This window comes from Podarcis vaucheri (genome assembly GCF_965113315.1).
Source record: "Podarcis vaucheri genome assembly, chromosome: 15".
Taxonomy (NCBI): domain Eukaryota; kingdom Metazoa; phylum Chordata; class Lepidosauria; order Squamata; family Lacertidae; genus Podarcis; species Podarcis vaucheri.
In genome coordinates this window covers 15,518,070-15,544,428 of record NC_138753.1, presented here as the reverse complement: position 1 = coordinate 15,544,428, position 26,359 = coordinate 15,518,070, and the positions used below count along the sequence as shown (strand labels likewise).

Sequence of the window (26,359 nt, the reverse complement as noted above, 5' to 3'; positions counted from 1 at the left end):
GGGGGAGGGCTGGGCAGGAATACAGGAAGTGTGCACTGTCTACCCAGTTCCCATTTTGCTGTAAGGCAGTCATGGGGAAAACTGCGATTCCCCGGATGTTGTTGGGCTCCAGCTCCCACCATCCCTGGTTGGGGTTCACAGGAGTGAATACTTGTGAACACGACAACATCCAAAGGACTGCATGTTCCCCATCCCTGCTCTCATGGGATTTCTTCACAAGCAAGGGCTGGGGAGGTGTTTAGGGGTTTTCGTTGCCGGTGTGTGTGTGTGTTGTTGCTGTTCTCGATATCATTTTTTTGAATGTTTACTTTAGATCTTATGATTTCTGTGGAAATTGTTTAATTCGGTGGTGTACTTTTTGATGTTTGATTTATTGTTTGTGACTACTTTTGTTATGTTCATAATTATGTGCTTTTTTATGGTGTAAGCCACTTTCAGCATGGTTTTAATCATGGAAATGGTTTTTATCGTAGAGCCTTGGAGACCAGGATTCAAATCCCTGCTTTGCCGTGAAGCTCAGCTTGGTGACCTTGGGCCCAGTCATTCTCTATCAGCTTAACCTACCCCACAGGGTTCTTGTGAGGATGAAGTGGGGAGCTTTGAGCTAACTGAAGGGAAAGTAGGCTCATACATGTAAAAATACATACACGTATTGTCAGAGCTGCCACCCAGTCCCAGCTCACATAGGACCAAGTCCGCCAGCGTTCACTTTATAAGAGTCTTTATTAAGTTACAGGTTTCATTTCCGAACTGCAGCGTGCAGCTCTACACCTTCTGCCCTAGGTCGGCGAAGACCCGTCTGAGTCCCCGCCTCTTGCACACCAGCTTAATACCCTAGCCTTGCTCCACCTCCTTCGCCTCTCCCTACGTCTCTGGGTCCTTCTGCCCCCCTGGGCCTCCTCCCTTCTACTCTCCTCTGACGCTGACCCCCCTGATCCTTCTGCCTCCTTGCGGCGGGCTTTGGGACCTGGCTCACTCTCCGGGCTGCTTACTGCTCCAGCTTCCGCTGCATTTGAACTTGGCGCGCGCGCCCAACTCTCTACTTTCCTCTTAACCGTTGCCTCGCTCTCTGAGGAGGGCGTGACCACCCCTGACTCGTGCCCTCCCTCCTGCTGACAGCCTCCGGAACCCGATGCCTGGCTACCTTCCTCCCTGCTGCTCTCAGTCTTGAGCGTGGGTCCCGACTTCCAGCTGCTGCCGCCCTCAGTTATGAGCGTGGGTCCCGACTTCCAGCTGCTACTCTCTGAATCTCCTCTGTTCCCTTCCTCCTGGGGTGTCCCCCCGGATCCCCCCCTTGCTCTGCTCACTGGGGCTCCCTTTTGGGAGTCCTCTGACTCACTGCTTAGGCTTGGAGATCTCGGGTCGTCATCATCACTCATTTTCCCTTCGGATTCCTCCCCCTCGCTCTCTGCTTCCTCCCTTCTCTGCGTCTCTGCTCCTGAACCCCTGACATCCATCCCCCCCTCGAAGCCCCCCCTTCCCCCCTCCCCGCTTTCAGGTGTGGTTGCTGGGTGCTCCATCATCACGGGAGGGAATGCCGGATACAGTTCGCTCCCCGTGGTTGGCCGCCAACTGAAGACCTCCGAGTCTTCCTCCTCGCGGTCGCCGATGTTGACCTGTTCCGCTTCCATCTCTGTACCGCCGTGCTCGAACCCAAGGTCCTCCCCGAACACGTCCATGTCAGTCTCTGCGTCGGTCGCTCGACCTGGCATCTCCAGCCACTTCCGGCGCCATTGCTCCTCCGGTCGATCGTCCCACCAATACGAGGTGTCTGACGCCGAACCCGCCGGCGATCCTTCTGGGGAACGGGTGCTCAGTGCGGGTTCCCCGTCCGAGTCGAATCCATGGAACGTGCTGGAAGAAAGTGTGGGCGTGAACAGCCAGTCGTCGAAGAAGCTCGCTGGCATGGGTCTGTGTGGGAAAAGGGCATGAAACTCGTCCTTGAGCAGGGGTTCCTCCAAAGCGTAGTCTGGCACCCAGCTATTGGCGCTGGCCCGGGTGCCCTCTCTGGCTAGGAGGTATTCGACTCCCTCTTCCCCCCATCTGGAGTCCAAAATCTCCGTGACCTCGTTGATGGGGTCTTGCTGCGTCACCCCTCGCGTCTCCGTCCGCTCCCGGAACGGACTCGGTGCCGTCCCTGGCTCCTGGAATCTGTGAGGTGCCTTGTAGGGAGTGAGCACCGACCTGTGGAACACCGGATGCATTCTGGAACCCTCCGGCAGCACCAGTCGGAAGGCTACCGGGTTGATCTGTGCTTCGACTTGGTACGGACCAATTTGCTTGTGCCCCAACTTCTTCTTGGCTAGTGACCTGGTCGGCACTGCGTGGGCTGCCAACCAGACCCAGTCTCCCACTTGGATCTCTTCGCCAACCCGCCTGTGCTTGTCAGCTTGCACCTTGTAGGCGTGCTTAGCTAGCTCCAGCTGCCGTCTGAGTTGATCGTGTACCGCCTGCAACTCTGACGCGAACGCGTCCGCCGTCTGTGGTTCTCCGTCCCCCACTCTCTCCCGTCCCGGGAAGGTTCTGGGATTCCTCCCATTGTTGGCGAAGAACGGCGTCACCCCTGTGGACACGTGCTTCGTGTTGTTGTAAGCGAACTCGGCGAGCGGCAGGTAATCCACCCAGGTCGCAGGTTGTTGATTGGCATAGCATCTCAGGTACTGCTGCATGATGGCATTGACCCTCTCTGCTTGCCCGTTGGTCTGCGGGTGTCTTGCTGATGCCAGATCGACCTTGACATTTAGAAAACTCATCAGCTTCTGCCAGAAATTCGATACGAACTGGCGCCCGCGGTCGGACAGGATAGACCGCGGCAGACCATGCACTTTGAACACGTGATCTATGAACAGTTTGGCGGTTTGTTCCGCCGTGGCCACCTTCGCACACGGAATGAAATGTGCCATCTTGGTGAACAAGTCCACCACCACTAGTACAGCTGTTTTGCCTCTCGAGCTGGGTAGATCCGTAACAAAGTCCAGGGCCACCCTCTCCCACGGTTCAAACGGCGTTTGCAGCGGTTCCAGCAGTCCCGCCGGTGGTTTGTGCACCGGCTTGGCCCTCTGGCAGGTGTCGCACCTCGCAACGTAGTCCGCGACTTCCCCTCTCAGTCTGGGCCACCAAAAGTCCCTTGCGACTAATTCCACCGTTTTTTCCGTGCCAAAGTGCCCGGCCGTGGGTGCGTCGTGCAGCTGCTGCAGTACCCTGGCGCGAAGTTCGTCTCCCGGCACGTAGATGGCCCCTTTACGTAAGAGCAAGCCGTCTCGTATCTGGAACTCGTCGCCCTTCGCCGTGCCCTTGTGCACCTCTGCCATCTTCGCCTGCGCGAAGGAGTCGTCCTGCAACGCCCGCCGCACCGCATCCAGGTCTACTGTGGCTGAAGCGCACGCCCACGCTGTTGGCGCGAAGATGTGCATGGCTGCCGCTGGCGTCGCCTCTTCGAGGTATTGCGGTTTGCGGGACAGTGCATCCGCCATGACGTTGGTGTCGCCTGGGACGTACTCTATTCGGAAATTGAAGTCAGCAAAGAACTCCGCCCAACGTATCTGCCTCTGGTTCAGGAACTGAGCCGTGCGCCAGTGCTCCAGATTCTTGTGATCCGTGCAGACCTGCACCGTGTGCTTGGCGCCGATCAGGAAGTGCCTCCACGCCTTGAAAGCTGCATGAATGGCCAGCAACTCCCTGTCCCAGATGGTGTAGTTCTGCTCCGACTTGCTGAGCTTTCTGGAGTAGAACGCTCCCGGCCTCCAGACCCCCTGTGGGTCCCTTTGCAGCAGGACAGCTCCCACTGCTCTATCGGACGCGTCTGTCTCTACCCGCATCGGTCTGCTGGGGTCGATATGCAGCAGTTGCTCTTCCGACGCGAAGAGACGCTTGAGTGCTTGAAAGGACTGCTCCGCCTGCTCCGTCCAGATGAATTTCTTTTTCTTGGAGCTTAGCGTGTCCGTAATGGCCGCCGTCTGCATCGCGAACCCCTTGATAAACTTGCGATAGAAGTTGGCGAAGCCGACAAACCGCTGGACCTCCTTCCGGTTGCGCGGGCTCTTCCAATCCAACACCGCACGAACCTTGGCGCTGTCCATGGCTAGCCCCTTGTCCGACAACTTGTAACCCAAGAAATCCACCTCCGTCGTGTCGAACTGGCACTTCTCCAGTTTGGCGTACAGTCTATGCTGCTGCAGCCTCTTCAGCACCTCCCGAACATCTTGGTCATGGGCTTGCTGCGATTCGGAGAATATCAGGATGTCATCCAGAAAGCAGACGCACTTCTTGTAAAGGAGTCCCGCCAACACATGATGCATGAAAGCTTGGAAACAGTGAGAACCGTTTTGCAATCCAAACGGCATCACTCTGTATTCGTAGGTGCCCAGAGGCGTGAACATGGCTGTCTTCCACTCATCGCCCTCCCTCATGCGGATGAGATTGTACGCACCTCGCAGGTCCAACTTGGTGAACACGCGTCCCTTGCGCACCGTCGCTAGTAGGTCGTCAATCCTGGGCATGGGGAAATCAGAAGGCTTGGTCATCTTGTTTAAGAGGCGAAAATCCACCACCAGTCTTTTTTGGGGCGTGTCTTTCTTCTTCACGAAGAAAACAGGACTGCCCCCTACTGCCCTGGACTCCCGGATGAAACCGCGCTGCAAATTGTGATCTATGAACTGTTTGAGTTCCTGTAATTCGTCCTCAGACATGGAATACAGCTTCCCTTTCGGCAGCGTCGCCCCTGGTAGGAGGTCAATCTTGCAGTCATATTGCCTGTGCGGTGGTAGCTTGTCAGCCTCTTTCTCGCAGAAGACCTCCAGAAAGTCTGCGTATTTGTGGGGGACTGCTTGCAACGTTCCCAACTGCAGTTGTGATTCCTCCTCCTCTCCCTCCTGTCTGGGCAGGATGCAGTGTTCTGCGCAATAAGAGGAGCCGAAGATCAGCTGTCTCTGGTACCAAGCCAGTGTCGGACTGTGCCTGTCCAGCCAACTCATGCCCAACACAATGGGCGTGTCCGACAGTCGGGTGACATTAAAACTGATGACTTCCCTGTGGTTGCCAAGGCGCATCACCATCGGTGGCGTTTGCTTCACCACCTGCCCCCCTAGCAACTCTCTGCCATCCACTGTGACGACTTGCAGGGGCAGAGTGGCAGGCAGTAGCTGTATAGCGTGCTGCTCCACAAAATCCTGCGCTATAAAGTCTGCGTTGCTTCCAGAATCCACAGAAAGCGGCACTTCGATAGTGACGCCATCGGGTAGCTGGAGAGATGCTGTGAGCTGCACTACTGGTTTGGGTGGGAGGGGGTCCGTGGGTCGCAAGATCGCTGGGGACTGCTTCACTGATGCGTCTGGCTGGGCCCCAGTGCCTCTGTCTCCAGCCAGACATCGTCGTTTCCCTGCTGTGGTTCTCCTTGCTGCGTTGCTGCAGTCACCATTGCTGAGGCTGCAGTGTGCTTGTGGAGCCTCCGGGGACACTCTTTCGCCAAATGGCCTGGATCCTCGCAGATGTAACACTTCCTGTTCCCTCTAGGAGGCTTCGCTTTCACTGCTGTCGGTGCTTGGGCTCTGGCTGCTGACTGAGCCCTTGCACCTCCAACCTCCATCGGTTCCCCTCCCCCTCCAGGCGGAGGTGTGGATTGCGCACGCGCTGCTTCTCTTGGAATGAAAGAGAAACTTCTCGCTGCTTCGCGCCCTCCACGTCCTTCATCTCTGCACCATGGACGTTCTTCCAGCCTCACCCCCACAGTCAGCGCCCTTTGGACCACCTCCTGCGTGCTTCGGGGCCTCTCCCCCCTTGCAATCTCATCCTTGACCGCAGAGCTTAGACCCTCCCAGAACAGGTCTCTGACAGGGGGCGAATCCCAGTCCCACTCTAAGGCACTGACCAGCGCAAAAAAGCGGGCGTGGTACTGCCGGACGCTTGCCCTCCCTTGTTTTAGTCCATGAATCTCCCGTCGGGCAAGATCCACATCAATAGTAGACAAAAAACACGCATCCATCGCTTTGATAAAGGCATCTGCATTCTGAAGCGCCGGATCTTTATCCCTCCACAAATTGCGTAGCCACGCTTTAGCATCCCCATGCAAATGGGATAGTATGAACCCCACTTTCTCTTCCTCATCTCTAAAGTCTTTTGCCAGCAGTTGCAGTGCGCACATTACGTCTGCTCGAAAATTGGGGTACTGTTGTAAATTCCCATCGAAGTGAGCCACAAGCCCTCCTGCTCTCCGTGCCAACCCAACCCCCTCCGGTCTGGGTCCTGGCTGCCCGTGTTTAACCCATGCTTCAAACCTGGCGTGGAGATCTCTGTAGGCGGCTGCCGCATCCTCCTCCCTCTTCTTGGATGCCAGTACCTCCGCGTTCAATTGGGTAACTGCCTGTTGCAGCGCTGCAACTGTCTCTGCTTCCGTCATCTCTGCTAACCGTCGTGAGCTTGCTCCCAAACACCGATCCCCTCCTCCAGCTGCCTCTCTCTCCGCTGCGAGATATCAGGTGTCCGAAGCTTTTCGGAGACGGGTCTTACTGTCAGAGCTGCCACCCAGTCCCAGCTCACATAGGACCAAGTCCGCCAGCGTTCACTTTATAAGAGTCTTTATTAAGTTACAGGTTTCATTTCCGAACTGCAGCGTGCAGCTCTACACCTTCTGCCCTAGGTCGGCGAAGACCCGTCTGAGTCCCCGCCTCTTGCACACCAGCTTAATACCCTAGCCTTGCTCCACCTCCTTCGCCTCTCCCTACGTCTCTGGGTCCTTCTGCCCCCCTGGGCCTCCTCCCTTCTACTCTCCTCTGACGCTGACCCCCCTGATCCTTCTGCCTCCTTGCGGCGGGCTTTGGGACCTGGCTCACTCTCCGGGCTGCTTACTGCTCCAGCTTCCGCTGCATTTGAACTTGGCGCGCGCGCCCAACTCTCTACTTTCCTCTTAACCGTTGCCTCGCTCTCTGAGGAGGGCGTGACCACCCCTGACTCGTGCCCTCCCTCCTGCTGACAGCCTCCGGAACCCGATGCCTGGCTACCTTCCTCCCTGCTGCTCTCAGTCTTGAGCGTGGGTCCCGACTTCCAGCTGCTGCCGCCCTCAGTTATGAGCGTGGGTCCCGACTTCCAGCTGCTACTCTCTGAATCTCCTCTGTTCCCTTCCTCCTGGGGTGTCCCCCCGGATCCCCCCCTTGCTCTGCTCACTGGGGCTCCCTTTTGGGAGTCCTCTGACTCACTGCTTAGGCTTGGAGATCTCGGGTCGTCATCATCACTCATTTTCCCTTCGGATTCCTCCCCCTCGCTCTCTGCTTCCTCCCTTCTCTGCGTCTCTGCTCCTGAACCCCTGACACGTATATATAAACTTCCTTCTCTGCCTCCATCCATATGAACCTACCCAGACCATGGTTTTAATGCATGTATGCTTTTTTGTAAGTTGTTTTGAGTTGCCGCAGCAAAAAAACTAATACATTTTAATAACAACAACAACAACAATATCTTCTGCATAGCTGTATTTGCTTCTGGGGCTGTTATCTTTAGATATGTCTGTGTGACTCTCCTTTAAGGGAAGGGATGTGCTCTGTGCTCAGACCAAGAAGAATTTCCACCCACTCACCCACTTGGAATTTGAGGTTTTACCATGGCAAATTTTCTTGAAGTGATTCCATGGGAATCCGTAACCAAGGGAGGGGACATCACCGCTAGTTAATTTCCCTCCCCCCCCCCATGATACATTCCAGTCCCCGGGATATACTGGGAACAGCTGATACACTTCACCCAGGCTGCACAGGGAGGTCAGGTTCTCCCCATGGAGATAGACCAGTGAAACATAGCCTTAGGCAGAAAAGCCATGTTATGGGCATAAACCAGCCTGACAAATCCAACACCCCATTTCCAGCCTAGGGACATAAGAGGAGCCTGCTGGATCAGGCCAATGGCTCATTTAGCCCAGCATCTTGTTCTCACAGTGGCCAACCAAACGCCTCTTCTGGGAAACCAGCAAGCAGGATTTGAACACAAGAGCCTTCTCCCTTCCTGTGGTTTCCAGCAACTGATATTTAGAAGCATTACTGTCTCCAGCCGTGGAGGCAGAACATAACCATCATGGCTCGTAGCCACCAAAAGCCTTCTCCGCCAAATATTTGTCCAATCCCCTTTAAGGCCATCCAAGTTCCCCGCTTTCTTTTATCTGTCCTGAATGTTCTAACATTCAGCTTCATTGCATGTCCCCGAGTTCTGGTACGATGAGAGAGGGAGAAAAACTTTCCTCCATACGCTTTCTCCATGTCATGCATAATTTTACAAAATTATATCACGTCTCTGCTTACTTGCCTTTTCTCTAGATAGAAAAGTCCAAAATGCTGCAACCTTTCCTCATAGGGGACTTGCTGCACCCCTTTGATCATTTGGGGGGCAGTGCATGTGTCTCTGTGTGTCTATGGCTGAACCAATGGCTGAGACTTTGTCTCTGTGGCTGAATCAATGGCTGAGACCTTGGCTCTGTGGCTGAACCAATGGCTGAGACCTTGGCTCTGTGGCTGAATCAATGGCTGAGACCTTGGCTCTGTGGCTGAACCAATGGCTGAGACATCTGCTGATGCTGCTTTGAAAGGGCTCACTGGGCAAAACTAGAACCTCTCTGATCAGAGGCAGTATACCTCTGAATACCACTTGTTGGGGAGCATTAGTGGGCCAGTGTTGGCTCTTGCCTCCTGCTTTCCTTTTGGCCTTCCCAGACACCTCTGGTCAACCGCAGCATGCTGGGCTGCTTGGACCTTTGGCCTGATCAGGCAAGTGTCCTCCTGTACTCTTATGTCACCAATCACAGAGGTTGCATTTCCCCTGCCCTATCTCACCAATGATGTTGAACATGCACAGTGGACACGTTTGGCGCTCGAGGAGCCAGCGGTCAACGCAGTGCCGGTGGAACTCATGGAAGCAGGTGATGATGCGGAGTTCCTGCAAAGAAAGGGAAGTCATGGAGAAATGCTGCCAGCTCAAGGGGAAATGCGGTACCAATTGTTCTGATCTGGGCTGTACAACTGGTTTCCAGTGGAACATCTCACTGGCATTCCTTTTGGAGAAGTGATAGCCTTGCCTGGGTAGTGATGATCGGAAACCTCACACAAGAACCTAGGAAGAGCCTGCTGGATCAGGCCAATGGCCCATCTAGCATTCTGTTCTCACAATAGTCAACCATGGGGAACCAGCAAGCTGAATTCCTTCACAACAGAACTCTCTCCCCTCCCATGTCTCCAGCAATCTGCATTCTGAAGCATAACTGCTCCGGCCATAGAGGGTAGAGCATAGCCATCATGGCTGGCAGTCAGCGATAGCCCTCTCCTCCAAGAATTTGCCGAATCCCCTTTTAAAGCCACCTGAGTCGGGCACCACCACTGCAAACTGCTTAAACTGGGCCTCCCCAAGGAGATGACTGGGACCTCATCTTCCCCGCGGAAAAGCTCATTTGCGAGAACGCACCGGGGCCACTGATCCCACAGAGTGCGGAAGGGTCGGTGTTTACCTGGCCCTCGGCGAACTCCTCCAGGCAAATGGCACAGACGGGGGCCGAGCTGCAGGTGCTGACAGAGTCCCCCGTGGGGGCTTGCCGGCAGCGGGCTTGATACCTCCGCGTGGCCAGCTGGTTGATGGCTTGCAGGGTCTCTTCCTGCGCGTTAGTCTGCAGAGGCAAATTGGACAGTTGAGGGAGCGGAAATGGAAGGGAGCCAACATACGCAGGGGATCAAACTAGTCGGTCCTCAGGATTCCTTCCAACTCTACGATTTTATGACTCTACATGGTGGACAGGCGGGAAAGTGGCTCAGTTCTGGAGGTATTTGTTGAAATCCAAGTAATTGCAAGACAAACCCCCAAGAACCTCCTTCCACCGAGGTTTTTAAACAGAGGTTGGATGGCTATCTGCCAGAGATTCTTTAGCTGGGATTCCTGTATTGCAGGAGATGGGCTAAAGGACCTATGATTCTATGAGAGCTGGCTCTGCACAATCTTGTTAGGGGGGAAACACAGACCTGCTGCTCAAATCGCTAATAAGTCACCTTTTACTAGAAGCCAGACTCACAACAATGACATACTGGACGAATTTGGAGGATGCCCTCTTTGACAAACTGGTGCCATGACATATGGCACCAGGCTAGGAGATGATGGTTCGTAACAGGGAGGGGGTAGCTGTTGCTGTCCAGATGTTGTTGGATGCTAATTCCCAGTGGCCAGCTTGGCTGGTCCTCAGCGGAGGATAATGGGAGTCCAGTGGCATCTCTAGGGCCCAATGTTTGCCATCCCTGGTACAGGCAGAATGACAACAGCAATTTCTGTCCTGTTCGCTGATGAAGTTTGCAGAAATGTATGTGCATGTTCTTGTTTCGGGTCAAAGATACATACTCCAGGAGTATTACAATAGCAAGCTACATGACTCCAAATATACAAATAGCATCTATATTATACTAATAGGACCACTGCACATTTTAAGCACATGACACCCCAGCAGTCCTGGGAACTGTACTTTTTTTTTTTTTAAGGGTTGTTGCAAAACACCAACTCTGTGAAAGGCAAACTACATTTCCCAGGATTCCTTGGAGGAAGCCATGTGCTGTAAATGTGTGTTGAATATACAGTACACAGCTAGTGTGGATCTGCCCTAAATAATGCAGAAGATTAACAACAGGAACATTTTGCAAACACAAAATCCCCATTCATTAACACTTGCCTTGTTGAAAATATGCTGTTTGATTGATTCCATTTCTTTACTGCCCTTCCTCCCATGGGAGCTCCGAGCAGGGAACAGTATTAAAATAAAACCTTTAAAAATGCGTTTCTAAAATCAAAAATACAAAGCAATACCAGCTGCAGAAATTTCAGTAAACATTCATGTCTCAAAAGCCTGGACAAACAGATACCTATTTCAACAGCAGGCGCGCAGGTGGGTCTGGGACTCTACCAGTCACTGATCTGAGCAAGGCATGAAGGATATTAGCACAGACAGATAGGGAATCTTGAGAAGCAGTTTGGGGTGTTCAGAATAGGACTGGCATCTGTCCGAGGGCTCTTACCCGATCTCTGCTTGGCTGACAACGAGTACGGACAATGAAGATTAAAACGATCACCAGAACGGTGCTCATGACGGTGAGGAGTATCCAGACATCATAGTCGGGCTGTTGGAGAGAGAAGAGTTTAGATAAGCCCTATCTGGTTTAGCTCCAGGCTATTTGAAGGACTGTCTTCTCCCATACAAACCTGCCCAGGCTCTGGGATCTTAAGGGGGCGCTCTTCTTTTGATCCCGCCACCCTCACAACCCCACTTGGTAGGGACGCGGGAGAGGGCCTTCTCGGTGGCTGCACCCAAGCTTTGGAACTCTCATGCACCTGGAGCCCACAAGAGGGCGCCACTTCTTGCAAGGCTGATTTTGGCCCAGCACAGAGAAGGGTCGAGAGAGGTGCAGCAGTGGGGCTAAGTAAGAACTCACCCAGGCCGCCATCTCCTTCACCTCAATCTTCACGTGGGCTTCTCGGTTGTTGTTCACCACGCCCATCAGCAGCTCGGCGTCGTGGCCCCAAATCAAAACAACGGGGTGACTGAGCCCTCGCGGATTTCTCAGCTGTGGAGAGACAACCTTTGAGGTGAGAGCGGCATGTCACCAGGTGCCATGGATCGATGTGTTGGGCGCTGGGGACCCCACTCCACACCCCAGTTGATAGGCTTGAGAACTCCAGGAATCCCATCCAACCAACAGCCCAGGCAAGGCCTGGGTTTGAGATTCGAAGCTCTGCTGTGGCCTTGCCCAACCCAGCAAAAAAATGCTTGCATGGGTAACCTGGGAGTTTTTTGCGAGAAGCACAGCGGCCATGCATTTTGATGCCTGAGGCTGAGAATTAAGAGCATAAGAAGAGCCAGCTGGATCAGGCCAAGAGGGGGCCCATTTAGTCCAGCCTCCTATTCTCACAGCGGTGAAGCAGATGTCCCACTGGGAAGCAAGCAGGATCCGAGCACAAGAGCTCTGTCTCCTCCTGCGGTTTCCAGCAACTGACATTCAGAAGCATTGCTTGCCTCAGACCATGAAGGCAGAGCATAGCCATTATGGCTAGTAGCCACCAATAGTTCTCTCCTCTTCCATAAACTTGTCCAGTTTTTGAAAGCCATCCAAGTTGGCGGCCATCACTGCCTCCTGCGGCAGGGAGTTCCACAAGTTAAGTAAGTGTTGAGTGAAGAAGTCGGGTTTCTCTGTGTGTGTGTGTGTGTGTCTCGAATTTTCCACACAATCTGAATCTGGAGTGGAGATTCCCTGATGGTTACCTGAGGATATTTGAGCCCTGGCACTTCTTGCAGAGCTGGAGACTGTGCTTCCCACACACCGCCAGGTTTCATTACAGGAAAAGGCCAGGCCAAAACACCAGGCCAAAACGAGGCCGCATGCCTCAGGTGGAAGAATTTGGGCACTGCCATCCATGTGGGGGCAGCACAGAGTCAGTGGTTTCATTTACATTTTCCCTGCCTGGGGGGTGAGAAAGCTGGGGATAGGGACTTCTGTGCCTCGGGCGGTGAAATGTTTTGGGCAGGTTTAGCCTGGAGAAGAGGAGGTTAAGGGGTGATATGATAGCCATGTTCAAATATATAAAAGGATGTCACATAGAGGAGGGAGAAAGGTTGTTTTCTGCTGCTCCAGAGAAGCGGACACGGAGCAATGGAGCCAAACTACAAGAAAGAAGATTCCACCTAAACATTAGGAAGAACTTCCTGACAGTAAGAGCTGTTCGACGGTGGAATTTGCTGCCAAGGAGTGTGGTGGAGTCTCCTTCTTTGGAGGTCTTTAAGCAGAGGCTTGACAACCATATGTCAGGAGTGCTCTGATGGTGTTTCCTGCTTGGCAGGGGGTTGGACTCGATGGCCCTTGTGGTCTCTTCCAACTCTATGATTCTATGATTCTATGATTCTATGATTCTAGGTCTGCCTACCATCTTCTCTGGATCCTCATTGCTCACACAAGCAGAAGTTTAAAAGGCTGAGCTTGGCAAACCAGTCATCCATCATCCAGGAGAAACACTCTCTCTCCTTAGGAACTGGGAGTCAGTGTGATGTAGTGGTTAGTGTGTCAGACTGGGATCTTGGAGGCCAGGGTTTGAATCCTTGAAGCTTACTAGGTGACCTTGGGCCAGTCACTGCCTCTCAGCTTAACCTACCTCCGCACAGGGTTCTTGTGGGCATTACATGAGGAGAACTCACGGAGGAAAAGGTGGGATATAAATGCAATAAATAAATAAATACACTGATAATAACAACAGCACGGCTTTCCCTAGCTTACGGGATCTGTGCTTTTCTGTTCAGGGGCTGTCATGCCATTCCTTCTCATACCTATTTGTGAGTCTAGAAATCAATGCACACACTGCCCTGGGAAGGGGCAAAGAATCTCAGGGCAAAGAGACCCAGAAGCAAAGGAGCTGAGAAGGTGAGCGGCCACCTGGACAGGTAGACTGCAGTGACACAACGGAGGAGCAATGCCTGAGCTAAGGAGGAGACCAGGTCCGAAAGCAGGAACAAAAGAGCTTGTGTGAAGCCAACTGGTTTGAAAAGTTGGGGCTTCTTTTGCGCCAACATGGGTAGCTCAGTTGGTTAGAGTGTGGTACAGATGACGCCGAGGTTGGAGGTTCAACCTGCATATGGGAGAGCTGTGTATTCTTGCATTGCAGGGGGTTGGATCATGGGTAGGCAAACTAAGGCCTGGGGGCCGGATCCGGCCCAACCGCCTTCTAAATCTGGCCTCCGGACGGTCCGGGAATCAGCATGTTTTTCCATGAGTAGAATGTGTCCTTCTTTTAAAATGCATTTCTGGGTTATTTGTGGGGCTTGCCTGGTGTTTTTACATGAGTAGAATGTGTGCTTTTTATTTAAAATGATCTCTGGGTTATTTGTGGGGCAGAGGAATTCATTCATCCCCCCCTGAAATATAGTCCGCCCCCCCCACAAGGTCTGAGGGACAGTGGACCAGCCCCCTGCTGAAAAATTTGCTGACCCCTGGACTAGGTGATCATCGGGGTCCCTTCCAGCTCTGAAATCCTATGGTTTAAGCACATGACACCCCACCAGTCCTGGGAATTGTACCTTTTTTTTTAGGGTTGCTGCAAAACACCAACTCTGTGAGAGGCAAACTACATTTCCCAGGATTCTTTGGGAGAAGCCATGTGCCTTAAACATGTGCTGAATATACAGTGCATAGCTAGTGTGGATCTGCCCTAAATATGACAGAAGATTAACAACAGGAACATTTTGCAAACACAAAATCTAAAATCCATTGACTCTTGCCTTGGTGAGCCGCACTGAGGGAAGGTTCATCAGGGGGAACAGGGAGCTGCTCATAAAGGATAGTCTGCTCTCATCCAGCCCTCACCCAGCCTCTCATCCTCCTCCTCCTCCTTAGTCTTAGTGTTGCCCCTTGTAGATCTCAGCAGAGAGGAGGATGGGGACAACACTGGACTTAGCTGGCTCTGCCTGCCATGGCTCTGGCGCCACCTGCTGTTGACCTCCTAGCAAAATTGTAAAAAAAGAGAGAGGGAGACAGCTGACTCCTTACCTGGTCGACAGCACTTTGGTCATCCGTGATGTCAAAGAGGACGGCGCGAGCTCCTCTCTCTCCCGCCAGCTTGGCCTGTCCAAAGAGAGCAAAGGGGAATCAGGGAATCATAGAACGGAAGAGTTGGAAGGGGCCCAAAGGGGCATCTAGTCCAACCCCCTGCAGTGCAGGAATCACAGGGAGGGTGCAGGTTGCCTGCTGAGTGATTGTGGTCCCCTGGGCAAGTGTATCATGGCCTGAGCAGCAGCAGTGGGGGGGGATGTTTCCAGCCCGAGGGCCACATTCCCTTCTTGGCAGCCTTATGGGGGCCGCATGCCAGGAATGGTTGGCGCCGGAGGCAAACGTGGGTGGAGCAGCGAATGTGAAGTTTACTTTTGTACAGCAGGTGTGTTTTTCCTCTCTCACACCCACCCACCCTCTGTGTCCTCCTTCCAAGCAAGCCAGAGTTGAAGGACACATCCCAGGCAGGCAAAAACGCTCAAGAAGGGTGTGGCCTGGAGAGATCCCTGAGGGCCGCATACAAAATCCTGAAGGGCCTGACGATTCCTCCCACCCACAATCCTCTTCTGGGCCAGCCCAAGACACTTTGTCCCCTGAGGCAGCCGCATTCCCAGCTGCACTCCACATACAGAAGCCAGCCAGACTCCAAGTTGCCTCTTCCTTCAGTGCCGGCAAAAGGTCAGCATCCCCCGGCATGCCTGAGGGCTGCCGGCCGGCTGAAAGACGCCATCTTTGCTCAGAGTCCTTCAAGACCTGCCTCTCAGGATGCCTGCAGACCCTTGGAGCGGAGTATAGCCTAGGATTTCTTTTCCGTTGGGGTCAAGATCTAATTTTGGAGATGTTGATTTTGCTGTTACGGATATTAATTCTTGGTCTCCTCATTTGACTTATGTGGGGATGGTTTAATTTCGCCGCATACATTTTGAAGTGCTTTTATTTATCGCCCGCGGCTACTTTTGTTATAATTTGGCAGTCACGGAAAGCTTTTCGTGTTGCAAGCCTCCTTGAGCATGGTTTTAACCATGGAGGGCTCTTGACTCCCTGCCCTGCTCATGATGGGCTTCCCAGATACTGTCCTTTCCTGGGAACAAGACACTAGGCTTTGGTGTAACCCAGCAAGTCAGTTTTTTGATTCTCCCAGGCTAATAAAGTCATTTGCTTTGTTTTACATATACATAATACAACTGCAGAATTTCTCGACGGGCTAGCGAACAAGCCTCTCCATGCTAGCTGGTTTAAAAATGTTCGACATATTCCAACGATGCATTCTTCAAGGCACAATTTATTATTCTTGTGGGGCTTTTGGGTAGAATGATAATAATCTGATATTAGTAGGGTCATTTTCCCTTTATTCCCCTCTCTGACCCTGATTCTCCTATGACACTGGTTTAAAAATGTTCAAATAGGAAAAAGAGAGAGCCGTGGGGTCGGGGGTTGAACTTGACTCCCACCCCAGCTGTTACCCCCCCCCGGGCAGAAAGCTGAACCCAGCAAACTTGGGTTGAGAGAGAGAAAGCCTTTGCTGTGATTTTCTCCTTGCAGGGGGTTGCGCTCGATGAACCTGGGGAGATCCCGTCACACTCTACAATTTTCTGGTTCTCATTTGGCAGGAGAAAGGCAGGAAAGCCACCATTCTCTGCCGCTCTGTATGCAATGCACAAAGCAGACCCCAAGAGGGAGAATGCGGTGCCCATTTCCCTGCCTCCTGGTGGGCCAGAGCTTTGCCACCCCTAGCTGAGGGCTAGCCAGGTGTGGCAACGACAACAAGGTGTTCCAAGGAGGGCTGTTGATGCCAGGCAGCCAGCCGACCAACCGGCCGGCCCCCTCCCCTCCGCTCCCTGCCCTGCCCTGTCTGCAGGAACAAAGGGCTGCTCTGTGCTGCTCCTGCCTTTGGTGGAGCAAAGCGCCCTCACCTTGCAAACGCCTGGCACTCCCGGGCCTACCTCAAGTCCCCTTCCGCCCTCCCTGGCCAGCCGGCTCACCTGCCTCCCTCCCCCGCCTCCCATTGGCACTGGATCCCCGCCAGGCCCCAGAGAAACCACCCGCTTGGCTCCACATCAAAGCCGGGGATTGGGAAGCGTAGGCCAGCCTTGCCGCAGCCCGGGGCAGCCTGAGCTGTTCCGTCAGGGCCTCTCGCCAGCCCTGGTGCGGAGAGGGAGCCGGGGCGGGAGACCTGCCTTCAGACGGAGGCAGCAAACAAAACAGAGGCCTGCCGCAGAGCCCCAACTCTGCCTCGCGCCTGCTTCTCAGGGCCCACCAAAGGGAACCTCTGCACGTGCTCAGAGGCACTCGCGGGTTTGCTTTTTTGCTCACTCTAGGATCTCCAGGGACAGAAAAGTCGGCTCTGGAGCAGAGCTGTGTCTCAAGGCATAGGGCACTCAGAATGTGACCGGAGGCAGGGCACAGACGGCAGGTTATCGTTGTTATTGTTGGTCTTAATAGTGGTGTGGTGTAGTGGTTAGAGTGTCAGGCCATGACTCCAGGGAGACCAGGGTTTGAATCCCCGCTCAGACGGGCGCTCGCTAGGTGCCTCTCAGCCTAACCAACCTCACAAAGTTGCCGTGCAGATTAAAATGAGGAAGAGGGAGAACAGTGCGCAGGCCGCCTTGAGTGCCTTGGAGAGAAAAAGGTGGGGTATAAATGCAATAATAAATAAATTTAATGCATTTATAGCCCACTCATCTCCCAAACTGGGATTTGAGGTGGCTGGCAAACTTCCGAGGCATCACCACGAAACACGAAGCAATAGAATCAGTAGTCAAAAAGGCATGAAAACACACATTTAAATCCAGCATCAAAGTTACTTTGCCCTGATGGAAGTGCCCAGTGCTGATACTAGAGCTGATTCTCTCTGCACATGCTCAGGAGTATTGATGGAGACCATGCTGCCGCAAGGCTCAGAGCTGTTCCTTTGGGGGGGGATTACAGGGATGGGGTTTCAGATCAGGAACGGCGTTCCCAGGCCTTGACAACTGGTGGTTTGCACTGGGCCTTCTCTTCCGTGGGACGACACGTGGCAACTCCTCCTCTCCGCCGGGGAAATTTAATGCAAAGGGCAGCCTGTAATCTACATTCTTCTGCAGATGGAAAGGGGTGGGGGTTCGGAAGGAGAGTGAGGAGGAACTGAGCAGCCCAGATCTTGTTGCTAAGAAATGCTGGCAGAGAGAGAGGGCCTCTCCTGGGCTGTGCCAGACCCATCTGAGAGGGAGACAGAGAGAGAGGCTGGCGGGTGGCACTCCTGGCTTACGCCCTCCCTGCAATTAGACACACACCGCAGCTAACCCAACAGCTCCTCTCTCTTCCCAAACCCGGGGAACTCTGAAGCCCAGAAGGGCCTCCCAATTTGTTTCCCAGAAACTTTTCTGCTGCCAGAGTTAGGAAAGAGTCAGTGGTTAGGACCTGGGAGAGGCCAGGGTTCAAATCCCTTCACATACCCAGTTGACAGCTCACTGCGTGTGATTTTGGGAGCTGGCCACTGCTTCTCACCCTGACAACAGGGTTGTTGTGAGGAGGTGTTAAAGGAAGAGGTGGGAGAACAATGTATTCCACTTTGAGCTCCAGAGAGAGAAAAAGGTGAGATATGAATGCAATTTAAAAATGCAATGAATTGGGTTTTGCAGCCTGTCCAGGTGACTCTTCCAGGACGTTGTGGAAACAAATCCACTCCAGGCAATTTATTTATTTACTTGCTGCATATAAATGGTTCTCCCCTTTCTCATTTAATACCCCAGGTAGGTTAGTTTGAGAAGCAGTGACTGGCCTCTTTCCCCCATGCCACCTGTCATTTTATAAGCATCTGCCACGCCACTTCGTGCTCTCCTTTTCTCTAAACTAAAAAGTCCTGAATGCTGCAACCATTCGTCATCCCCTCATCTCTCCATCTCCTGGATGGTTTTTGCTGGCCCTTTTTGGAATCTTTTCCAACTCTGCCATATCCTCTCTGAGGCGAGGCAGCCAGAACAATGCACAGTACAGTGGTACCTCGGGTTAAGTACCGGTACTTAATTCGTTCCGGAGGTCCGTTCTTAACCTGAAACTGTTCTCCACCTGAAGCACCACTTTAGCTAACGGGGCCTCCTGCTGCTACTGCGCCGCCAGAGTGCGATTTCTGTTCTCAACCTGAAGCAAAGTTCTTAAGCCAAGGTAATATTTCTGGGTTAGCGGAGTCTGTAACCTGAAGCATATGTAACCCGAGGTACCACTGTACAGAAAGCTTTCTCTCAGCCAGCAGAGTGTCGGTGTGTGTGTCTGTGTGAGAGAGAGCCCTCTTCACCCTTTCTAAGCGCCACACAGTCTCACGCCCAGATCCTGGCATGGAAGTAGTTAACTGCTGCCTGGTTAGGAAGGAAGAGAGGAAGTCTGATTAGCAAAGTCAGGGCCTGAACGATCTTAGCTCATGCCTCTGCCGGCTGCCTTTGATCTGGGCTTCCTTGGAGTGCGTGTGCAAGCAGGTACCTGCCAGAATAACTCCAGCAAGCTGGCTTGGCAGTTGCAGAGCCTGCCTCGAGCGAAGGGGTCGGAGGTCAGCAGCAGAGTTTCCCAGCTGGGAGATCAAAGGTGGAGGCGGCACTTTCGGGCTCCAGGGTTACCCTCGGAGAAAGAACCACACCACCCTCGTGAAAGAAAACAGAGGGCTCAAGGTTGCCATGGACCGACCCACACGACCGCGGCCCTTTTCTACCAGCAACTAAAAATCCCCCAAAGGGTGGATTAACACTTCTCGGAAAGCCTCCACTCCCCGTCTCCACTCTTACATCCAAATTGCCGTCGCCCCAAACAGTCTTCATACAGCAACGCTTAAAGAATCACCGGTGGTGCAGGTAAATCTTCTGGCGAGCTTGCAACTGGCAAGACCTTCGAGCTGAGCTATCCTGCAGCTCCAGATTTGTGGATTCCGGCAGGTGAGGTCCTGCAGGCGTCCAAGAAACAAGCTTGCTGCTGAAAGCAGGCCTCCCACTTCTCTTCTCAAGCCGCCGGGGGCGCAACTAGCTGCCCACAGCTTCCTTTCCTGGCCACAGGATCGAACCCGTGCTCGGTTTCATAGGAGAGGAACTCTTACACTTGCTTGTGCAGGCAGAGGGGGACAGGGAAAGGGCTGCTACAAAGTGTTGCAAAGCGCAGGGTAAAAGGCCTTTCGGAGGAGCTGCGCCGAATTGCCTGAAGTAGGCTGGTGAGCACATTCCCTTTGATCCACTAAGCTCCGCTCTTGGGGCTTAGCAGGAGAAGAAAGAGGCAGCATTCCTGTAGAATATTACGCAGAGCCTTTTTGCAGGTGCAAAGTTCGTAAGAGATTGTTCCACTGAATATAAGAAGAGCCTGCTGGACTGAGCCAAAGGGGCCCATCCAGGCCGGTATCCTGTTCTCACAGCGGCCAACCTGTGGGAAACCTGCAAGGAGGATCTCAGTGCAGCAGCAACTCTCCTTTTCCGTAACTTCCAGCAACTGGCATTCAGAAGCATTATTCCCTCCAACCATGGAGGCAGAGCAGAGCCACCGTAGTCATCAATAGCCTTATTGCCCTCCATGAATTTGTCCAGTCCTGGAACTGGAAATGAAGGACCGGTCAGGGACTCCATCAGGGATCTTGCTGCAAATTGCACTGCCTTTTCGCAGTGGAAATCCCAAGGAAACAGAGCCTATTGGAGAGCTATTTTACCTTGCTTACAGGGAAGCCGGATATACCACAAAGGGCAGTGCTGGAGGGACCCTGAGCCTCTGCCCTCTTAACTTACCCAGAGCCATCTATGCATATAAATTTAGCAGATGCAAATGGAATGCAGAATGGAGCCGCTGATTGGCAATATAGGAGTGTGGGAAGCTGATCACGAAGTTTTGCAAAGTGGGAGGAAAGGAGATTGTCAGGTCTGCTCTGATTGCAGCGACATGCACACACATACCTTGTTGGCCAAGGACAGGCAGGGGTGGGGATCGCGCTCAGGCCGTTCCAGTTTGACAATGGAGACAAATCCTGGGACCGTGTGCTCATCCTCGCTGGTGTTGCACAGAGACAGGGGGTGGAACTGCAGAGAGAGAAAGGAAGGGGGAATCACCATGGAGATGCGGCAGAGAAAACGGCATCGCAGTATTAGGTGAAGCCACGAGGTACGCAGCAACACTTCAAAGGCAACTAAGTATACAGTGTAACAGGCTTGACCTAGAGCTTTGTCAAAATGTCTACCATAGCTTCGTTTATATACCAGCGCCTTCTTGGGATTACAGTACTGGAATCCAACTCCCAGAAGCTCCAGCAGCTAGCATGGTGAAGGATATGGGGTGATGGGAGTTGTAGTACAACAACATCTGGAGGGAACTAGTTAGACTTCTTTTATTTGTTTCGTAAAATATATACTTCACTTGATTGGAAAAAAGCCCTCACTGTGGTTTACAAAAAAGGTAAAACAATAAAATTATCAATGGGAATAATTAATAACAAATTAAGATTTGCAAAAAGTTAAAATAATTATAGACTAAAAGCAGATTAAAACTTGCATCGACTTTCTAAACATCTGGGTAGGCTTGCCCTAACAAAAGTGGTTTTTAGCAGGCACCAAAATGAGTACAATGAAGGCACCTGCCTGACATCAAGAAGCAGAGAGTTCCAAAGTAGAAGTGCGGCCACACTAAAAGATGGATTTCTTACAAAGACAGAACGGGTATTATGTGGCACCTGCAGCAGTGCCAGTTCCGCAGATTGAAGCGGTTGACTTGGTAAGACGATCTCACAGGCAAAATGGTCCCATGTTGTTATGCACTTTACATGCCAAGAGTAAAACCTTGAACTTGACCCACTAGCAAATAGGCACCCAGGGCAGATCTCTGAGCGGAGGTGCTATATGCTGATAGGATCTTGGTCTCTTCAGCAATTGCGCTGCAGCATTCTGCACTAACTGCAGCTTCCAGATTGTGCAAGGAAGGCCTCACATAGAGTGGATTGCACTAATCCAATCTCTTGTGGCTTCCAGCAACTGGTATTCAGGAGCATTGATGCCATTAGAGCTATTAGCCATCAATAGCCTCCATTAATTTGTCCAGTCCTCTTTTTAAAGCCATCCAAGTGTGTGGCCATCACTGCCATCTGCAGGAGAGAGTTCCACTGCTCCATCGTTCCACTATGTGCTGGAAGCAATGACTGAGGACTCAAGGTCGCTCCAAAGATTAGTTACTTTAGCCCTGGAATGCCTAGCTAGCTGGTCACAGCAGGTCCTTGGAGGCTCCAGAGGTCCCTCCCTCACAGTGGGAGTCAGTAAACCTCAAGACCGTCCAAAATAACTCTGCTGGCCAGCTACAAGAGGATGCAGTGCAAGCCACAAAATGAGCCACTTTCACAGCCTGCACTGTCACATGGCAGGCACGGTTTATGTGTGCTAATCAGTGTTTGGTCAGCTTTGGAGCGCAACTTGAGCCATTTGCTTCATCGCCCAGAGCTCTCTATAATACCAAATTTGCCACTTGGGCTTTCACCACGCTGCAGAGGGTGCTCAGGGGCAATTGTGTTGACTGCCTGTTTCACCTCTCCATTCCATAGCGAAACCAGGACTCGATCCTCAGCTTTCTCCCAGGAACAGCTCGGTTTGATATGATAAGATAGCCATCTTCAAATATTAAAATGGCTGTCCCACAGAAGATGGAGGCAGGCTGTTTCACACTGCTCCAGAGGGGAGGATCTGAACCAATGGGTTCAAATGACAGGAAGGGAGATTCTGACTGTTTATCAGGAAGATCTTTCTGAAGGTAGGAGCCGTTCGACAGTGGAATGGGCTACCTGAGAAGGTGGTGGACGCTCTTGCATTGAAGATTTTGAAGCTATCTGCCAGGGATTATTTAGTAGCAATTTCTGCCTTGCAGGGGCATCCCCTGGGGTCCCTACAATTCTATGATTCTATGGTTTCCATCCGCCTCTGAGGGCAGGGCATCCAAACCACTCTTATAGGGGGAAATTGCTGCTGCAAATCCAAACACCATAACAGTTGGTCATCATCAAAAGCCTGAGGGAGAAAAAGAGTGAACTCACTTCCAGTTTAACTGATCCTAGTAATGGATGAAGGGCGGAACACAAATATTTTTTAATAAATGAGCAAAATAATCCAGTTTACGGGAATTTTCTTGACAGAGCCCACATAGAGAATTCTTACTGCAGATGAGGTAACTGTTTGCAAGTCACCCACCCAGACGACAAGGACGACTTCATCTCATGGTTATGGTTTTGACTAAGCACCTCAGGTTAGAATCATAGAATTGTAGAATTAACACCAAGGGTCATCTAGTCCAACCCCCTTGCAATGCAGGAATTGCAACTAAAGCACCCCTGACACTTTGGAATTTCTTGTCCCGTTCTTCCTTGGACAGAGATGGCTTTGACTAAGCACCTCAGGGCTTGCAAGTTCATCCCAAAGTGCACTTACTAATTTATTTCACAAATTTTAAGACTGATTGTAAAACAACAACCCTGAAAGTAATTTACTTGCCCTGTGGAAGGAGAGCTGGGTCCAGAATCCAAGTTGTCCGAAAGACCCAGGGCTGCTGAGATGTTGTACCATTGCACCCAAACTGCCCCCCTGATCTCTAGGGCATGGGCTACTTGGGGCGGGAGATTTGCTCCTATGATCATTACAACTCTACTCGTTTTGGGGGTGAGGGGTTGGAAATGCAAAATGTTCAGTATGTACATAGGTTGCCGAGCCCCTTCAAGGTGGAACGGCTACAGGTATCCAGTAATGTAGTAATATAGGGCAGAAACTTTTCCGAAATGGAACCTCTTCCCAGCCCTTTATTTTTTTCCACGGAAAATTTTCCATTTCACAAGTTCTTTAGCAACCATTTGCAAAATGCCAGCTGCAAATTCAATCTGAGGCAAGTGTGGCCACGTTCAAAGGTTCTCCCTTTGTTTACTAAACGCAAGTAAAATAAACACGCTAATTTAGATTGCTGGCTAGAGCAGGGGAAATCCCCCCCCCAATACAAATTCCCTGAATTTGCTTAGGGGGTGGATCCAGAAAACCAACACCACAGCCAGTCTATCAATCAATCAATCAATCAATCAATGCAATCCATCGATCAGTCAATTCTGTCTTCACTAGGGTATCCGGAGTCCGGAAAGGAAACAAAACCAAGAAGAAATGGGTGGGGAGAAAGGGTGCTCCATCGGTCACCTCCCCCCAAGCCCCAAATATTTGCAGAAGATGCCAGTCTCATCAGACCTCCTCTCCCGCACCTGTCACCTGGGGGAAGTCAGTCCATCTTGCTGCCTCAGTGGGAGAGATGGGAAACAAGAGACCCACTCCATCAACTATGCTGGAGACACAGCTCCCATCAGGCACCTCCTGGCCCCCAAACTATGCCAGCTAGACATTATAGCAGCTATTTAGAAATCAGTGCCCAGGTTTTGATTTTTCCTCTTCCCTCCTTGTCCCTCTTCCCTCGTGTGCCATGTATTTATTTATTTTTTAGATTGTAAGCCTGCAGAGTAGGGACTCTCTTGTTTTTATTGTACGTCAGTTGCTCTCGAAGACTTTTAGGAGCAGGGTACAAATGCTCTCAATGAATGAATGAATGAATGAAGGCAGGAGCCATCTGCCTCACATGTGCTTTCCTGGGCCGCCTTGTCTGTTAGACCAAAGGTGAGCTCGCACCTGCTTCCAGGACCTTGGCAAAGGATCAAGGGATATCTCTCTTCCACTGGAAGCCTGATAGCACCGCTCTCCTCTCCTGCCTCGCTCCGTGGTTGGTTAAGGGGAAACTGGCACAAGCTTTTATAGAGGAGCTCTTCCGAGTGGACAGCTTATCTTCACTCCCAGCGGGGATGCAATCTGCGACATGAAGGGGCTGGACCCAGGCTGCGTAAACACCAAGGCAGGAGGAGAAGGCTATGGGTGGCTCCACAGTCAGAGGCAGCAACACTTCTGAATTGCAGTAGCTGGAAACCGCAGAAGGGGAGAGGGCTCTGATGTTCGGATCCTGCTTGAAGGTTTCCCATAGGCATCTGGCAGGCCCAGGGGTGCCAACTATAGGGGGTGGAAGGGGCTTCAGCCCCCTCAATATTTGTGGGCAACGGGGGTTGAGCTCCCCCCCCAATATTGAGGGGGGCACCATGTCCCGCCAATGCCAGGAGAGCGCTCATGCGCTGGGCAAGGGTGGCATGGAGGGTGAAGATCACGCTCCACGTTTCCTACCCCCTGCTGTTGCCGGGAGATTGCTGGTGCGGCGGGTGGGGGCAGAACCAGTCACGTGATGCCGTGCCCCCTCAATGTGGGGGGTAAGTTGGCACCCCTTGGTGGGAGAGGCAGCTATAACAGCCAGATGCTGGGGTAGATGGGCCATTGGCCTGAACCAGCAGGACTCCTTCGTATCCATTTATTTATTTACTTACTTATTGCATTTATATGCAATAAGCCTCTGATGAGATTAAGGTGGTGAACAATGTCCTCGTCCTCATGTTTAGCCTCACAACAACCCTGTGAAGCAGACTGACTGGCCTCCAAGGTCACCCAGTGAGCTTTGTGGCCGAGGGAGGGATTCGAACCCTGGTCTCTCCCTGGTCTGGTCCAACCACTGTGCCACGCTGGCTCTCGTTTCTAAATGTGCTCATTAAAAAATTGCTCCCTCCCCTGTTCCATTTCTGCATTAATCTGATTTTAACAAATAAAATCTGCACAGAAATCTATATTGAAATACCGTATTTTTAGCTCTATAAGACTCACTGTTTCTCTCCTAAAAAGTAAAGGGAAATGTGTGTGTGTCTTACGGAGCGAATGCAGGCTGCATAGCTATCACAGAAGCCAGAACAGCAAGAGGGATTGCTGCTTTCACTGCGCAGTGATCCCTCTTGCTGTTCTGGCTTCTGAGATTCAGAATATTTTTTCCTTGTTTTCCTCCTCCAAAAGCTAGGTGTGTCTTGTGGTCTGGTGCGTCTTATAGAGCGAGAAATACGGTATGTGTTTCAACCCATATTTATGTATTTTATCTCAGTATATGCCTTCCTAAATGTATTTCACCCTAACATACACACTTTAAATGTGTTTTCAAAGGGCATTTTCACACATGGGCTTAATAGGAATTAACCCATTTGAATAATGCAATGCAGATTCTTAATGTATATTCTACTTTTGTTTTAATGACACATTTTTGACTGCTAGCCGCCCTGGGCTCTCATGGGAGGAAGGGCTGACTGAGTAAAAGGAATTATAATAGTTTATTTTTCCTCTCCCTTCGGCTTATGTGAGGCCAGAGTGGTTAATAGTAAAAGTGCAGCATTATTACTACTAATAATAATCATAATGCCAAATTTGCAGAAGTGTGAAAAGGTAATTACAAGATACACTCATGAGAACCCAGAGCAGCTAACAGTAAAAATGCATTGCTATTACTATTATTATTGCAACATTTGCAGGCGTGTGAAAAGGAAATGACATCCCGATTTTCACATTAGTCCAAATCTGGTCAGACTGCATCAGAATTCACAGAGACTGAGTTTTTCGAGGTTCACCCTTCCAGATACAAAATGCACTTCGGAGCTGAGAGTGCCCATTTTCACGGAGGGGAAACTGAGGTTGAGAGGACATGCTTGAGGCTGGACAACGGGTCGGGGGAACTATGTCAAAATCAAAATCCAGCAGTACTATGAGGGGACAAATTCCATCTGATATTTTCAGCGGCCACATTGGCACTGAAGCCCACAGGATTGGGCCGGAGAGGTCAATCAGTGACATGTCAGAAAGTGAAAAGAATCAGGACATCAAAATGCTAAAGATGGAGGAAGGATGGCTAAAGGAGGCTGTAACCATAGGTTATTAGGCAGGGTCTGAGGCAAGCTGTTGGGCAGGTTATTAGGC

At 51.7% G+C, this 26,359-nt stretch overlaps 1 protein-coding gene across 3 annotated transcripts in view; it reads right to left on the bottom strand.

Moving 5' to 3' along the window:
- The window catches only part of RNF43 (ring finger protein 43), a 57,828-nt gene that overhangs the window by 5,619 nt on the left and 25,850 nt on the right, over positions 1-26,359 (bottom strand). For all 3 annotated transcript variants that reach the window (XR_014214132.1, XM_082201398.1, XM_082201399.1), the window contains exons 2-7: positions 20,429-20,551; positions 14,532-14,606; positions 11,433-11,564; positions 11,019-11,120; positions 9,476-9,631; positions 8,808-8,910 (exon numbers count right to left, since the gene is read on the bottom strand). Coding sequence is in view for 2 of the 3 variants with exons in the window: in XM_082201398.1 (XP_082057524.1) it covers positions 8,808-8,910; positions 9,476-9,631; positions 11,019-11,120; positions 11,433-11,564; positions 14,532-14,606; positions 20,429-20,551 (691 nt within the window). In the remaining variant the exon portion in view is untranslated. The remainder of the gene's footprint in view (positions 1-8,807; positions 8,911-9,475; positions 9,632-11,018; positions 11,121-11,432; positions 11,565-14,531; positions 14,607-20,428; positions 20,552-26,359) is intronic.